The sequence below is a fragment of the Poecilia reticulata genome, chromosome 15, assembly GCF_904066995.2.
Source record: "Poecilia reticulata chromosome 15, P_reticulata-male-v2, whole genome shotgun sequence".
In the NCBI taxonomy this organism is placed as follows: Eukaryota; Metazoa; Chordata; class Actinopteri; order Cyprinodontiformes; family Poeciliidae; genus Poecilia; species Poecilia reticulata.
Genome location: NC_088844.1, coordinates 22542436 through 22557553, shown reverse-complemented (window position 1 = coordinate 22557553; position 15118 = coordinate 22542436). Strand labels below are relative to the sequence as shown.

The 15118-nt window shown below is 39.9% G+C and overlaps 1 protein-coding gene across 4 annotated transcripts in view; it reads left to right on the top strand.

Moving 5' to 3' along the window:
* Nucleotides 1-15118, top strand: part of LOC103477273 (striatin) — a 31837-nt gene that overhangs the window by 11236 nt on the left and 5483 nt on the right. For 2 of the 4 annotated variants that reach the window (XM_008430270.3, XM_008430269.3), the window contains exons 2-10: nucleotides 3007-3110; nucleotides 5442-5515; nucleotides 8327-8405; nucleotides 9515-9679; nucleotides 11124-11253; nucleotides 11343-11514; nucleotides 12449-12559; nucleotides 14624-14767; nucleotides 14857-14993. In XM_008430270.3, coding sequence (XP_008428492.2) covers nucleotides 3007-3110; nucleotides 5442-5515; nucleotides 8327-8405; nucleotides 9515-9679; nucleotides 11124-11253; nucleotides 11343-11514; nucleotides 12449-12559; nucleotides 14624-14767; nucleotides 14857-14993 — 1116 coding nt within the window. The remainder of the gene's footprint in view (nucleotides 1-3006; nucleotides 3111-5441; nucleotides 5516-8326; nucleotides 8406-9514; nucleotides 9680-11123; nucleotides 11254-11342; nucleotides 11515-12448; nucleotides 12560-14623; nucleotides 14768-14856; nucleotides 14994-15118) is intronic. The other 2 variants (XM_008430272.3, XM_008430271.3) reach the window with 1 other exon arrangement.

Below are 15118 nucleotides of genomic sequence, written 5' to 3'. Positions count from 1 at the left end.
GCGTGACCTACACTTTCAAACGTTAGCGGCTTGCTGAATGAAATATCCTTCAACCTAACATGGACAGGTATTTGATTATTGTCGTCGAATACAACCAAGAAGGCACAAAAAAAACCCATCCTGGGTTTGTAAAAGAAACAAAACATAACCCGACAATTATCCTAATGAGGTTGCTGTTAGGACCACTTTAAGCTTCCAGAAACTCTCCTCCCCTCTGATAATTGGATTTCAGCCTTTTTAGCCAGAGTGATTTATTTACAGACTCTCAAAGTCCAATAAAAACAGTGAGAAATTGAGTGGAGTGGAACAGTTTGATCTGTTCAGGCCTAGTTTCCTATTGTCGTATTGTTGTTCCCTTCCCTCACTTTTTAAAGGTGATGCAACAAAGTAATCAAACCCCTGACTTTATTTGCCATCCTTTCAACCATTGTATCTCACTTAGTAAATATAATCGGTGCCTCTTGATGACATTTATCTGATTTAAGCTCTTCTGATGTTGGCACTGGTTGTTAAGAGGTTGCATTAATGCTGCTTATTTGAACCACATCATAATAAACTCAGCTAAGAGTAAATCCTCATAAACTGGATTGAGTAAAGAGCTTCAGATTGTAGAAATGTGGTGGGTGAAGTGGTGAAAGATCCACTCTGCCTCTCCGCATGTGATCGGTGCCAAATACTCCACTGTTTACTCTGTCAAACTGAGTGCCAGCAGTTATAATAATCCTGGTTGAACTGGAGCTGCTTCAGGAAGGTTGTTCAGAGGGCAGTCCTGTTCACTGAATTGTGACGGCGTTGTGAAGATGCCCATAGTCGTTGGAGGCAGACTGAGCTGCCGTGACTCATTTCTGCAGGCGGCAACTGTTACTTGTGAGTGCTGTGGAAGTGTGATGCAGCCTACTCATGCTGGCACCTTCTGCATTTTGAGGCAAGCTGAAGGAAATTTGTGTGTTTATTCTCCCTTTAGACAAAATTTGATTGTCGTGTTGACGTTGGACAGAAGCTTGGCTCGTTGTGCTTGTTGGTGATCTTGTCAGATGGATTTTAAAGGAGGGATTTTGATGGAGAACAACAGCATACACTCCTCTTTTTTCCTTTGGCAGCTTTTTGCCTCAATGATGCATGATAATTTTTGCGTGTTAACTGATATTTTTGTTTGTTTTTTTTACTTAAAATCTACAATTTCCTAAAAATAGTATTTTTAGGAAATACTATTAAATCTTAACACCTTACAACCTCAAACTTTAATATGTATTTTGGGGATTTTCTCTGGGGAAAAAATGGAACACAGATTGAGGAAAATTGTGCATCCTTTTCTCTTTCTTAACAAAAATCTTAAGCTTGCATTATAAACATATTTCCTGGTACCCAAGTCAATGCTTTGTAGGACCATATTTCACTCAGTTATGTCCAGATGTGTGCTTTCTCCAATGCAGCTGATTCAAATTAGTTAATTACTTTCTCAGCATGCCAACAGATTCTGCAGAGCTATTAATGTGATTCAGGAGCTGAGAAACGTCTTAAGACCAGCAGAACACCGGCCTTTGAGGACACTACTCATCTAAACCAATCTGTTGTAGCTCCGGCTGTATGTTGAGGGTTGTTGTCCTGCTTCCGTCCCAGTCTCAAGTCGTTAGCAGCTCATAAAAGACCAACCTTTGTAGTGTTATTGTTCCTACATCTTTTACATGTAAGCTAAAAGTTCCAATTTTGTCCCGAGCAGAGCGTCGTCTTCCATATGTCGGCTGTGTTTGCTACATGTCTCGTGTCAAACTGTTTCAACTAGACTTCATATTACTGGGTGTCTTTAGGTAGTGTTTTTTTTCTTGCTGGACATTTCTGTCAGGTAAAAGTTTGAATCATATGCAAACAATCTTCATTATAATCTGTGACTACCGCTAACTAGCTTCTATCTAGCTTTTTTTTTTTTTTGCCTCCATCCACAATTTGCTACACTTCATTGTATTGCAGCAAGTTTCCCCAACCATCTCCTTTATTTTTAGATTTTTCTGTTTTAAAATTCATTCAAGGTAGCATTTAAAAAGTCTTAAATTTGACTTCATGCAATCTGCAAATGACTTTCTTTAGGAAAATGACTTCAGTTGTTTCACTTTGTAATTACGTGACTTCTGAAAAAAGTTAGCTGCGCAAGTTTTTATTTAGGAGCAGCATTGTAAAGGGGAGTGTATAAGAGTGTAATCCATAGACGTCCCCCTTCCTTTTGTTGGTCTGGTCAGTAAAATACAATGAAGTTTGAAGTTGTTATATCACAAAATAGAGAAAAGTTCAAGGACTATAATTACACTATATATTTAGCCAAAATAAAAACTGTATATAAAACGTTGTTATTGATTTATTAATCTTTTATATTTTTGACACAGACTAGGATAGGAAGTAAAAAAATAAGATGGAGAGTAAAAATAAAATGGTTGTATCAAAGTGAACTTGGATGCATCATTCTATCCATTTGCTGACATGCAAACCTTCCAGTGATTTATGACGGTAACGTTTAAAATCCCTGTGATTCTGCTTTTTGGTAGCTTTCTGCAAGAGCGCTGGACTGTGCTTTGGAGCGCACCCCACTATCGATCTAAGTGGCCATGCTTCTGTGTGTCCGAGTGTGTGTGGTACCCGGCAATGTAATGTAATGCTGACTCAGACTGAGTTCGCTGACAGCTGCTGCCTGTTACTGAAGAGAGATGGGGATGCGAGGAGGGAGAGGGATGACTGGCGTGTGGGAAGGTGTGAGGAGGTAGATTTAAATAGAATAGGCTTTTTATTTCCCATCATGCCACACATTTTTATCTGAGACTATTCTATTTCAATCTTGACATAAGAGGGTGTTTTTTAGATGTTCCCTGATGAAGGTTTTCTTTGTAGTTAAGGCTTTGTATGAAGCTGACTCTTACCTAAAGTGCAAAAACTTGCTTCTATTATTAGAAAATATCCACCGGAAATGTTTTAGTGCTGTAGTGTAAGTTGACAGTCCTTTTTATTTTGTGTTTTCAGGCCCAGATTGCCTTCCTGCAGGGGGAGAGAAAAGGCCAGGAGAACCTAAAGAAAGACCTCGTCCGGAGGATCAAAATGCTGGAGTACGCACTGAAGCAAGAGAGGTGAGTGAACCATTAAACATCTGAGCTAGTTCGCTTCAGCTGCGGTGTTTCTGTGTTCTTTAAATAACCCACTATCACTATCAACGAAATCTGTAAAGAGATACCAGGCCATTAGTCAACAAATCAGCATCAGATTCTGAGACCACAACTCCTGTAGCAGTGCAACTCCGCTACAGGATTTTACATCTAACCTGAAGAATTTCCAGTTTCCAATTTCCTATCGCTTCCTGCTTTGTCTAGTTGCTGCTTTCGCATCGGACAGAACCAGGTGTTGGAACTGAGCAAGAGTTGGTGTGAGATTTTTATGGGATAACCCGAGTAAAAATACCAATATGCTTTAATAAAACTTTTTAAAGCAGCAACTCGGCATTTATTTGTTGTGGTGGTAAAACATAGTTTACATGTGTTGATAGTTATCAAATTGAAGACGCAGCAATCAGTTGGCCATAAATTAGAATCAGACAATCTTCTTCTTTTGTGCCTCATTGCTGGTTGTTTGATTTCAGTCTGTTGTGGCAGATGGCGGTTCACACTGAACCAGGTTCTGGTTCTGCTGGACGTTTCTTCCTGTTAAATGGGGGGTTTTCTTTCCACTGTTGCCACATGCATGCTCGGTGTGAGGGATTGTTGTAAAGCAAACAAGTGATTGTCTGCTGTCGCTATATGCTTGATCAGGAGGAGTGAATGCTGCATCTGAGTGACTTTATTCATCCCTTATATTGGTATAGAAAGTAGTGAAAAAGATTTATGCCATCTCAATAAACAAAGGAGAAATCATAATTGACGTTCCACTTTTGAAGGTAAATCTGTTAGGCTTCTTTTCTGCACTCAGACTACAATTCTGACTGCTTCAAAAAAAAAATGTTTTGTATAATTAAAAGATTACTTCAAACCTAACTATGTCAGGGGTATGAATAATTTCAGGCTTAGCTGTAGCAGGGTGTTTATTTGTTGCAGTTTGGGATTTTATTTAGGCTTTCACCAGCCTAATAACATGCTGCCTGTTGTCCTGACATGGTGAAGCCCTGGTTTGACATACTGATGTTGTTGTTGTCAAATTCATTGCGCAGAACAGCCAATCAGGGAGATCTCTCTGACACGCCTGACATGAAGTCAACATGTTAGATTGATTGTAGAAATCAGAACAAAAACATCGAGTACAGGTGGAGGTGTTCGACACCTAAAACAGAAGAAAAGATGGGGAGAAGTTGTACTTCACATATGAGTTCTTGGTTACTAAAATAATTCAGACGGAGTGACTGCATCAACGTTACAGTTAGTTTTTGAAAGCGTGTGATTTAAGGTTGTGGTTTTCTCTCCAGCGTTAACCGCTCCCTCACTCATCTACACAGGATGTTCATGACTTCTTTGTGGGTGATGTTAGAGGTCTGAAACTGTAAATGACATCCATCCTGAGGAATCCCACGAATGCAAAGCGTTGCTGACGCAGGCGTAGCCAGGCACGTCAGATAAGGCGGTATCAAACTCCAAACCTGGAGTAGGGAGTAAATGTAACTTGTGTTAAATTTACTTTTACATCAGGTGTTTTTGTGAGATCTCGCAGCGGGGAGATTAAATGAATAAAATCCTCAACACAACTGTGTCAACTGAGTTTCGGGATGGATTTTTTTTTTTGCCCCGTCATTCCCCCGGGTCGGCTCCAGTTTTAGTTAATGTTTGGCTCTGAGGCACGTCGTCATGGGTTGTTCAGCGTACGATCGTCCTCCGTCTGTTAACATCCTATTTTTATCTACTTAGCCTCACTGAGATGACTGCAGGCCTTCCCTCAGGAGGAACCCTTAACCCAGAAATACTACCACTTCTCCTGGTTGCTAAGCAACAGGTCACGTCTCCGAGGGTGTCTTGAAAGCAATTTCAGAAATGGCTTTTTTGAGTGTGGGATGTGCCCTGTTTGAAATGGCTTTAATTTTAATGAGGTCGCTTCCTCTGGATCGTCACAGTGCTGGATGGAGGGGGCTGCTAAGCTAAAATGTTTTCTTCTGTTGTCAGTCGGCCTCAGCTGGGAAAAACGCAACACTTCCTGCTAATAATATGATGTATAGCTTTGTTTGTCGTGATACGTAAACTTGAAAACTGACTCCAGCAAAATAACATTTGCAGAAATGTCTGTTTGCTTTTAAACCATGTAGATGCCAAAGAAGCATTGAAGTAAATATATTATGAAGACATAGTTTAATAATTACTCATTAAATTGATCAAGTAACACAAAACAGGGTTCAAAGTACGGACAATTATTAATGTTTTCCTGATTTTATTGCCAGTCCCACGTTTTCACTCTTTTTTTTTTCTTTTTTTTATTTCTGCTTTCAGAGCAAAGTACCACAAATTAAAATACGGGACGGAGCTAAATCAGGGCGACATGAAACCTCCAAGCTACGACTCTGGTAAGTTGACAGAACCTCTAAATCACTGGTTGCTGAGCTCATACATACCTGGGGTGACACCATCGTGGCACATGTAAAAGGCTGCATTCATGTCGGATCTTGTTCATCTTTGTGCATTGCTTCACAGCGTCCTTAACCTTGGAATTACGAAAGAGCAATTGTTGCAGATGTAGAAGAGAAAAAAAAAGGCCTGAGAAATGAGAGTTTCAAGCAGTCACGACAGATTGCCAAAGATTTGCTCACCTGAATTAAACTTCTCAGGTTTTACTCATCTCTGACGCTATGCACCTTTCAACTATTTAGTTATTCCTTTTTTCTACACTTTGTTTTTGCTCCAAGCACTGAAATGATTACATCTGAGAAAAATCGAAAGCTCTCCACTGGAAGCTTGTCTTTGTTATTCTTTAATCCACCGAGCTGTCGGCAATTTTACAACATTTATAAGTAGAAAACAGCTTTCATGAAAGGGTTCACAGTTTGCTTTGTGGATTATTTGTGGAGTATTGAGGACATTATTTTTAGAGCTTAAAATTATTAAATTTTTTTTTATTGTAATTGAGCTGAAACAGTAGGTTTAATAAACCTATTGACTAGTGAGCCACGGTATATTTTTAGTTGATGAACAATGGAAACACGAGCACTAAGAGCACAACACCTGCTTCTTATTTTATTCTGGTTTTATCGGCTCCTCGTGTTCGAGCCATCAGCCCGGATAGCGATGCTTCCTCTCTTCTCCGCTCATCTCTATTCATGAGGAATGTTCAAAGCACAGAACCCTTGAAGTGTTGATGATTTGGAGAAGGTGAAGAAGAGAGGTGTTGGATGAAAGAGGGGGAGAAAAGAGAGAGAGCTGGGAGGCGTTACTGGTTTGGTGGCTCGTCTGCCAGCCCATCACCCTCTGCGTTAATTCTGACCCAGTTTTTGAGACGTCTTCACTTCCGTCTGCCCCTCAACATGTCATCTTCTACAATGTAGAATCACATTTTCTGTGTTTGAAGATTTATTTCTTTGGAAGATTGGGATTTTTTTGCACCATTACGCTCCTTGGGTTTCCAGTTCAGAGTGACGGTAGCACACCCAAGAACTACCTGTTTTTTTGTTTTTCCTCGCACTAGTGTGTCTACAGCTTATATTTATTTCGACTTTGATTTCAGGTAAACTCACAGAAGGAGTGATGGGAATAAAAGCCAGTTTTTTTTTAGATATTTTCTATCATTTATATTGTTTGTTCTAAGGAAACAAACTAATTGAGTTTGGTATAAAAACATCGGAGGTTAAGTTTCATTCATGTGGCCCAGCTATACTACAGTACGAATCCCATAAACTACAATTATTTTTCTTGGGATTTTATGAGATGAAGCAACAAAATTAAGCATAATATGTAGCTTAAGGACAATAATATGTGGATTTGCAAAGGTTTTTACCAGTAAATATTAGAATATTTGTCAGCTGCATTGACATTTATATCTCTAACGAAACTCCAAATTACCTTCAGAAATAAACTCCACCTTCATCCAATTTAATTTTAGTGTAGATGCAGTTGTTCAGTGAAGTCCCAAGAGATTTGTTACAGAACAAAACGACCAGAAGTGATAATATCCTGCAACTTTTAGATGCATCCCTTCTCCAACACAGCTGAATCAAATGACTCGTTAACCGGCCTCTGCAGAGCTGAATAATGTGTTAATAAGGGAATTCGGGTGTTTTGGAGGATAGTACCTTTTGAAGATTAGACTTGGTCAACCTCGATGAAGACTAAGGAACACACCAGATAACTCGGGGATAAAACTGCAGAAATCCACCTGGCGCCACAAATGAAGAAGGCAATAAAAAGTGCTTCACCGTTTGCCACAACACAGCAAACTTGCGGAAAAACCTGCTCTGTCGGAGACCGATAAAGACTGGAGCCTGGGGCCGAGGTGTGCCCTCCAGCAAGAGAGTGACCCTAAACATGCAGCCAGAGATAGTTAAATGCTTTAGAATATGCAGGTTTCTTACAGGTGCTTGGAGTCCTTCAAAATGCTTGAATGTCAATTAGGCGTTTTCAGGTTTTGAAAAGTGCTTCTATATAAAAGTCTTTTAACTGCTCAGTTTTGTAATAAATTGCAATCTGACTAAACTCGAATGTCCGTTTCCAGATATTCGAACCTGCAGCTCCGCAGACCTGCAGCTGTAATTCCGGTTAAAGGTGGTTCTGCAAAGTATTGACTCAGGGCGTCCTGATAGAAGTAAACAACACACTTTAGAGTTTATGGTTCTAACAAGACAATATGTGGAGCTCAGATGTTGATATGCTTTTACGAGACGGTCTGTGTTATTTATGTTTATTTGCTCCTCATCGAGGACTGTATTTCCTTCTTGATGAAGACAAAGCTTGTGTTTCGTTGCTGCTGACATCACTCGTCTTTCTAGTGTTTCATGGTAATCGGGTGGAGCACAGATCAGTTATCCGAGTTTTGACATTACGAGTCAGATGCTTTGTTTTACTTCAAGCTGTTGTCTCAACGGTTTCTGCTGTCTTTGTCACACAACAGTTCATCTGTTAGAATATAAATATATGCGATTATGTAAATTTGAAACTATGTTAGGTTAGGTTTGGAGTCCCAGCTTTTACAGATCAAAGAGACAAATGTTTCCTGTTCAACTGGATTTGACATTTGGTTTTATTAAGTTGCTAAAGAATGTGCGTCGTCTCTAGAGTGCAGCGATGCAGGAATGCTCTCGCTGTTTGCTCAGTGGAAGTAATGTCAGAGGCTTGTTCGTCTGTGTTGTTTGTGAAGCTCTGATTTGTGTCTCTCTTCTCTCCTTCAGACGAGGCCAACGAGAACGATTCTTCTGGATCACTTAACAATCAGCTGTCCTGGAAACATGGCCGGCAGCTCCTCAGACAGTACGTACACAAGCTCTTCCAGTCCAAAACAAACCGAATGTGTTTTTAAATTAAATGAAAAGCCTGAGATTACGGGGCTAAGGAGCCGCTCTTTTCAGGCAAGCAGGTTTTGTGACATTTGTTGCCCGGCCAGCTGTGGCCAAACAGAAGAAAACAGAAGAAAAACGATGGTGAACAGCGCCCTCACATGGACAACTGCAGTCATCACTAAATCTGTGTCTTCCTTAGACGTTCCCTGTTTGTTTAGAGGGTGGTTATTACATTGCTCTATAAAGTCTGTGAGTTTTGACATCATCCCTGCAGCTTCGCTCCTCATCTGCCCCAACATGCCGGCCGATGAAAGGAGCCATTTTACTCAGCAGTCTGTGTGAAGCGACGGATCAATAATGTGCCAAAACACCCTCTCCTCGCCCCCCCCATTCCCTTTCTATTAGTCACTCACTCACTCAGATTGCGAAGGCTTATCCTCCATTGCTGTAGGGTTGGTGTAATATTTGATGAGAAGCTTGTTTTGCTGCAACAGAACTGACGGCATGAACAAAACCACTGAGAGATGAACAGACTATGAGGAGTAACATGCTTTTCACATCTTTTTAGTAAACTCGTGTACAAAAAACATTTAATTTAAAGCAACAGTATGTAACATTTTGCAAATTTATTAAAACTGTCACCGTGTCTTGACAGTCTAATATGAAACAAATAATTTGTGAAAGACCTCCTCCTCCACCCTGACCTTGTGTAGTCACTGCTAGAAGTGCTAATGGCGAAGAAACAACTTACCGTCACAGGAAAGCTGTCTATCTGCCGTCACTGGTGGCCATGCTAATTAATCATAAAGTCATGGATGATGAATAAGAAATTACCAGGAGGGGAAGTAAATGTGTTCTGCACTGTAAAGAGGGGTTGGCAGTGTGGTGGTCACTGTTTCTACTGAGGACTGGAGCAAGAAGAGCCCTCACAGCAGTGCCATCTATCTGCAAGGAGGCACCGTTTCAGGCTGGAGGCCAGAATAAACTTTACTGTGGGCTGCAGATGAAGAGAAGTTTGGGTTTTTTCTGGGTTTGATTATTTTCTCTGTTTTCTAAACTCCTTTTCTACCTTGTGTGCAGGTACCTGCAGGAGGTGGGTTACACAGACACCATCTTGGATGTAAAGTCGCAGAGGGTTCGAGCCCTGCTGGGCCTCGCCGGCGATGGAGCCGGCAAGACTGGAGAACGGATGAGCACGGAGCCTTCGGTCAACGGGCCGAACTCGACACCAAAGGGGACCAGAGGGTGAGTATACGCCAGTAATCGTGCATCCGTTGAGGACATGCTGTGAGATAATCAGTTTTAAGGAATCTCAGAGTGCAGAATTGATCCTTAGGCTGAAGTGTTTGTTTATCTAGACGTGCCTATCTATAGATCTGTTTGTTCTGGGACAGAGCGGAGCTGGACCGTCCCCTCCAGTTGTCTGCAGACAGATGCCCAGCTCCTCTCTGCGGAGCTGCAAACGCACTTTATTCTGCTGTATTGTTTCAGTTTCATTATTTGCTCCAAGCTGCAAACATTTAGTTTAGAACAGCTCTTTCCAAGAAGCATCCTCCCATGTCCTTCATGCTTTTCTTTCAGTTTCTTTTTATGTGATCAAGCGTATTACAAAACATCTCAGGAAACTTTGATCTCTGCGGTTTACGTTGCAAACAACTTCCAGATAATCAGTGTTTTGCTCTTTGTGCCGCCTGACATTCCCAGTTGGGACTGGATTAGTGATTCTATATTTATTTTGATTATTTAGTAATGTCTTTCTAATTGTCCTTGTTAACATGAATACATAGTGTAATGTTTATATTAGTTTATTTAAATCTTGCCTGCTCTCACAGCTCCTTCCCAGCACTAAACAACAATTGTAAATAAGAAATTGTTCTTAATCTGTCCTGCGTGGTTTAATAAGGGTTAAATAAAGATGTAGCTGATGATTGTCTTAATAATAATTGACACAAAAATGTGTAAAAAATTTTAATTGAACTAAAAACAACTTGCAAAAAGAGAAATGAGCAAAATTTCTTTATATCAGATTCACAATGATACACACATCTCTGCCCTACTAATGACATCTGATGACTTTATATATTTAATTAAAATACTGCAGGTTTTGATTATTTATATATGTTTATTTAAATAGTATTTTTGTGCATGGTTTGGACACCACTGTCTTTATGATTCTTGAAGGTGTTGCATTTAAATCTTAAAGATTTTTAGAAGTCTTAAACACAAAAAAATAATTAGTATTATTTTTATTTATATATTTTTACACAAGGCTCTGATTTTAAAAATTAGATCCTGAAAGCTGCTAAAGGGAAAGTTAGAAAATTAGATTTTGACATTCTGATTAATTTTGTCCTTGCGTTATCATAGAATGTATAGAGTACGGTTATCAAGGTTCAAGTTTCTCCATCGTTGTAACTCAGGATTTTCTAACTTGGACTTTTCCGTATGACTAGCATCACTTTCAAAACATGGAAACATGTTTTTTTTTTTCTTCTAATTTTAAGCATAAAATTAGTTGCGCTTGATATTGTCTAGGCTAAATTGTTAAATAAAACTCTGACTCGGTTATTGCTCGACCATGTTGATGTGTTGGTATAAATAAAAAGCCTTGGGGTCGTGTAAATCAAATCCATGAGCGCTGACAAGTGTTTTGGAAACTGTTTTGATAAAAATACTTTTGTCTGTGCAGAAAAGCTGAGCTTTCCGACACAAGCGCTGTGCTGGAGGCCTTCAAATTCATTGAGAATGCAGACTTTAGTGATGAAGATGAGGAGGAGGACAGCGACGGGAAGGACAGGACTAATGTGGAATCCAGGACTGTAAGAAACTGGTCTACCTTGATACGTCAAAACAGTCTAGTTTGGTCCAAGATGTTTGTGCAGAGTAAAGAAAATAAACTCTTCCTCAGATTGTGCGAAAGAAGCCCTCGTCGTCGTCGTCGTCATCATCTCCAGCCAGTATGGACACCAGTGAGGACCCCGACACAGAGGAGGCCCTGAAGGGCTTCGACTTCCTGTCGAATCCTGACGAGATGGACACTTCATCAGAGTCCCGGGGGACCGGAGACGGCACCGACTGGGGTGAGACTGAGACGCCAGAAACACAGCCGCAGAGTCAACAACATGAAAAACAGATGAGAACACATCACTTATTGTTTGATGCAGTTATCTTAAAATGTTTCCTCTAACAGTTTGGTGATGTTCCTGGAGTCTTCATTCATAAATCACGCTGTGGTCATGAACCATGACATGAGGACTGTCTCTGTTTAACCCACTGTTTGTCTTCCACTGTGTTCCCATAGCCAGCCCACTCTGTGTCTTCCACTCGTTTCCCCTCAGATCAACATCAGCCTAAAAAAAATACATAGTAGCTCCCAAAAGTATCCACAACCCACAAATTTATTTTTTCTCATTACAACCATAAACTTCAGTGTGTTTTATTGGGATTTTATATGATAAACCAGCAAAAGTAATGCATAATTTGTCTTTCAAACATTTTTCTTTAACAATTACGTAGGTCTGATTAATTACATGATTAATTGTGATGACTCAATTATTGAAATAATGATTGATTCATTTATTAATCTAAAAAGTTTCAAGTTTCTATTTATAAAAATAAACTGAAAATAATTTTCCTTCCACTTGAGTTGTGCACTAATGTGTTTTGTTCTGTGACATAAACTCCCAATAAGGTACATGGTAGTTTCTGGTTGTAACATGACAAATTGCAAACAAAGTCAATACTGTGTGGGGAAAAAAAATAAAAAATTTAATGCTTGAAAATCAGACTATTCCTGAATTCGATTAATTCTTCACCCGACAGTAGTTCTTAACAGAACACAATTCTAGCAAAGAAAAAAAGAAATGAGGAGATTCTGGGGAATCCAGTTGTTTAAAACCCACCAACCAAGTAAAACCAGTGGGCCTGAGAGATGCCTGCATCTCCAGCTCAGCCTCTCGTCGGCCATGCAGCTCCTCAACAGCCTCTCGGTCTGGTTTTTGTTCCCCTGTGTAGACAAGGACGAGCAGGGTCCCGTTTCTGAGGCCTGGGACGTGGACCCGGGAGTGATAAACAAACTCAAGGAGCAGTACAAAAAGGAGCGCAAGGGGAAAAAGGGGGTGAAGAGTAAGTGCCGATAGACATTGCTGCCTCCTTCAGTCTCTTCTCTCTGCAGAGCCTGACTTTCCTGAGCTCGATCAAAACGCCTCCGATCAAGAGAGCATCTTTTTTTCCATCTCCTCCTCTAGCCGCTCCTTCTTTTGTCTCTCTGTTCTTTGTCTTCCAGTTAGTGCTTGCGAATGCCATTAAATCCCCTCCCATATGAAGTGGAATGCTTGATGCATGGTCTTCTTGTCTGTTGCATTTGTTTGTTTCCCTTCATTTCATCTTCACACCATCATCTCGTCTTTGTTAAATGTTAGCGACTAAGTGACACTTTGTGTCAGTAAGGCAATCCGTCTCCCCGCTGGGCTTCAAGCCATCTCTACAGACATCTGTTTCTCTGCTTTATAGCCATAACAACATAATGATCTCCATTGATGTCCTCGTCCATCTGCTATGTTGATACTCCAGTAGCAAATAACATAGCTGCTGATATAGATGAACAGATAATAGAAGCTTTTTGGAGAAGTGACTTAGCTGAGTAATAAGATTGCTCTCAGATTAAAAGCTCGATTAAGCCTTGTTTACCAGCTGAGAGCTCTGACATGTTTTATGCAGATTTTCCCCTCTTTGATTGATCATGAGATCAACAACGTACTTCAACTCCTTTTTTTTTTCTCAAATTGTTTTCGCTTTCATTTCTCCTCTTATGATCTAACAGAAATCATGAGATTTTTCTTCACTCTTTTGGTGCTCTATCACTTTGGTGTTCATGTGGAGAGACTTTCTAGACGAAAGTGGAGTTAAAATATCAAAGGCCACTGACTGACAAGCACAACGCTTCCTTTTACTAAACTAAGATTTATTCTTAAAGGCTTGCTGGGACACGTAGTTGGATTTCATGAAGTTTAAATTGAGTCATTAAGTCTCATTTCCAGCAGGTGCATGAAGATAAATAGACAACAGATGCAATAGAAACAGCCTTTATTATTTTATAATTCATGCATAACATCGGCAAAAGACATAAAAGTTCACACAAAAATGTCTTCAAGAAGTGTACAGAATCCAAAATGCGCTGAAAGACATTCAGAGCAGCAATTAAGTCAAAACTCTTAAAAGAATATACATTTTGCATTTAAGGTAAAAATAAGTAAATAAATCAAATTTAAAAGAAACCTTATTTGTCTGTAAATATGTTCTACTCAGAACTCAAGTTGCATAGTTTTAAATTCACCAGGTTTAAATTCTGTGAAAAAATAAAATAAAATTCTCAGATTATATATAAGCACCTTTTGCTTTTCAACAGCAAAAGGTGTTGATGTGCAACTTGACGTCAAGTTGCACAGAAAGGCCAACATTTTTCACATCAGAATTTTTTTTTTTAGCTGCATACACTAAATGAAAGCTATGCTATTTCATGTTGGGCAATAAAATGTTTATTATCTAAAAAGGAATTCATTATTTATGTGTATATTTTAATGTATTTCTGATGTACAAAAATGCTTCAGTGGTTACAATCTGCAGAATGTGCCACTTTTTATCTAACTGATCGATAGAATAATTGATTACTAAAATAATCAGTGGTTGCAGCCCTGATATTTTTCACTGTTTGTGGATCAGAGAATAACAATAAATTCAAAGCAGTGCTATGTTTTTGTTTGGTTTTCTTCCAGCACATTTCTCCAAATTGGAAAAAAAAAAAGTCCTGTTTGAAGAATCTGAAGGGGACAATGTGCTCCTCATTGTTGTTTTTAGAATTTATTTCAAGTTTAATGTTATAAAACTTAAAAATAAATATATAAAGACCAAAATTTGTTTTACCTTCAGGCAGCAATGACTGTTGCTCTCCACTGTTCACCGTTAAAGATAAATGTGCCTCAACTTCTTCTCTACCTTTGCAGGACTCTACTGCTGGCCTCCCATCATCCTCTGTTTTTACTGATTTTTCCTTTTTTCAGTGCTTCCTTCTATATTCATTTTTTCTCTGTTGCTTCAGCATCTACCCACCGCTTTCCGTTTTTTTGTTTTTCTTCCGCTCCATCCAAACATATGTCGATGGTTTGAACGTTGAACCTAACTCGTTAACAGGGCCCAACCGGTCTAAGCTGCAAGACATGCTGGCTAACCTGAGAGACACGGAGGACATGTCTCACATGCAGCCTCAGCCGACCCCGCAGTCCCGGCCCAACGTGCCGCGCTTCAGCGAACACGAGGGGAACAGGACAGAAGAAGGTGAGTCACTAAATAGAAGACACATTTCCTGTCCCTTCTGCCAATTCTTCGCCGATTGACAGATGTTTTTTTATTTGTCCTTTCCGCAGTCGAAGCGCTCACTTTCCCACCCACACCAGGAAAGTCGTTCATTATGGGCACGGAGGAGGGCATGGAGAACGTTCTGGGCCTGGGGGAGCTGGCCGGACTCACTGTGGCCAACGAGGCTGACAGCATGGTGTATGATGTGAGTGGCATGGGGCAAAATGATGCCACTGAAACATTAGAATCAGAGGTTGTTGTTTTTTGTTTTTTTAAAGTGAGGCAGATTCTTGCAGAACACAAACATCATTATTCCCTAAACTAACCGTA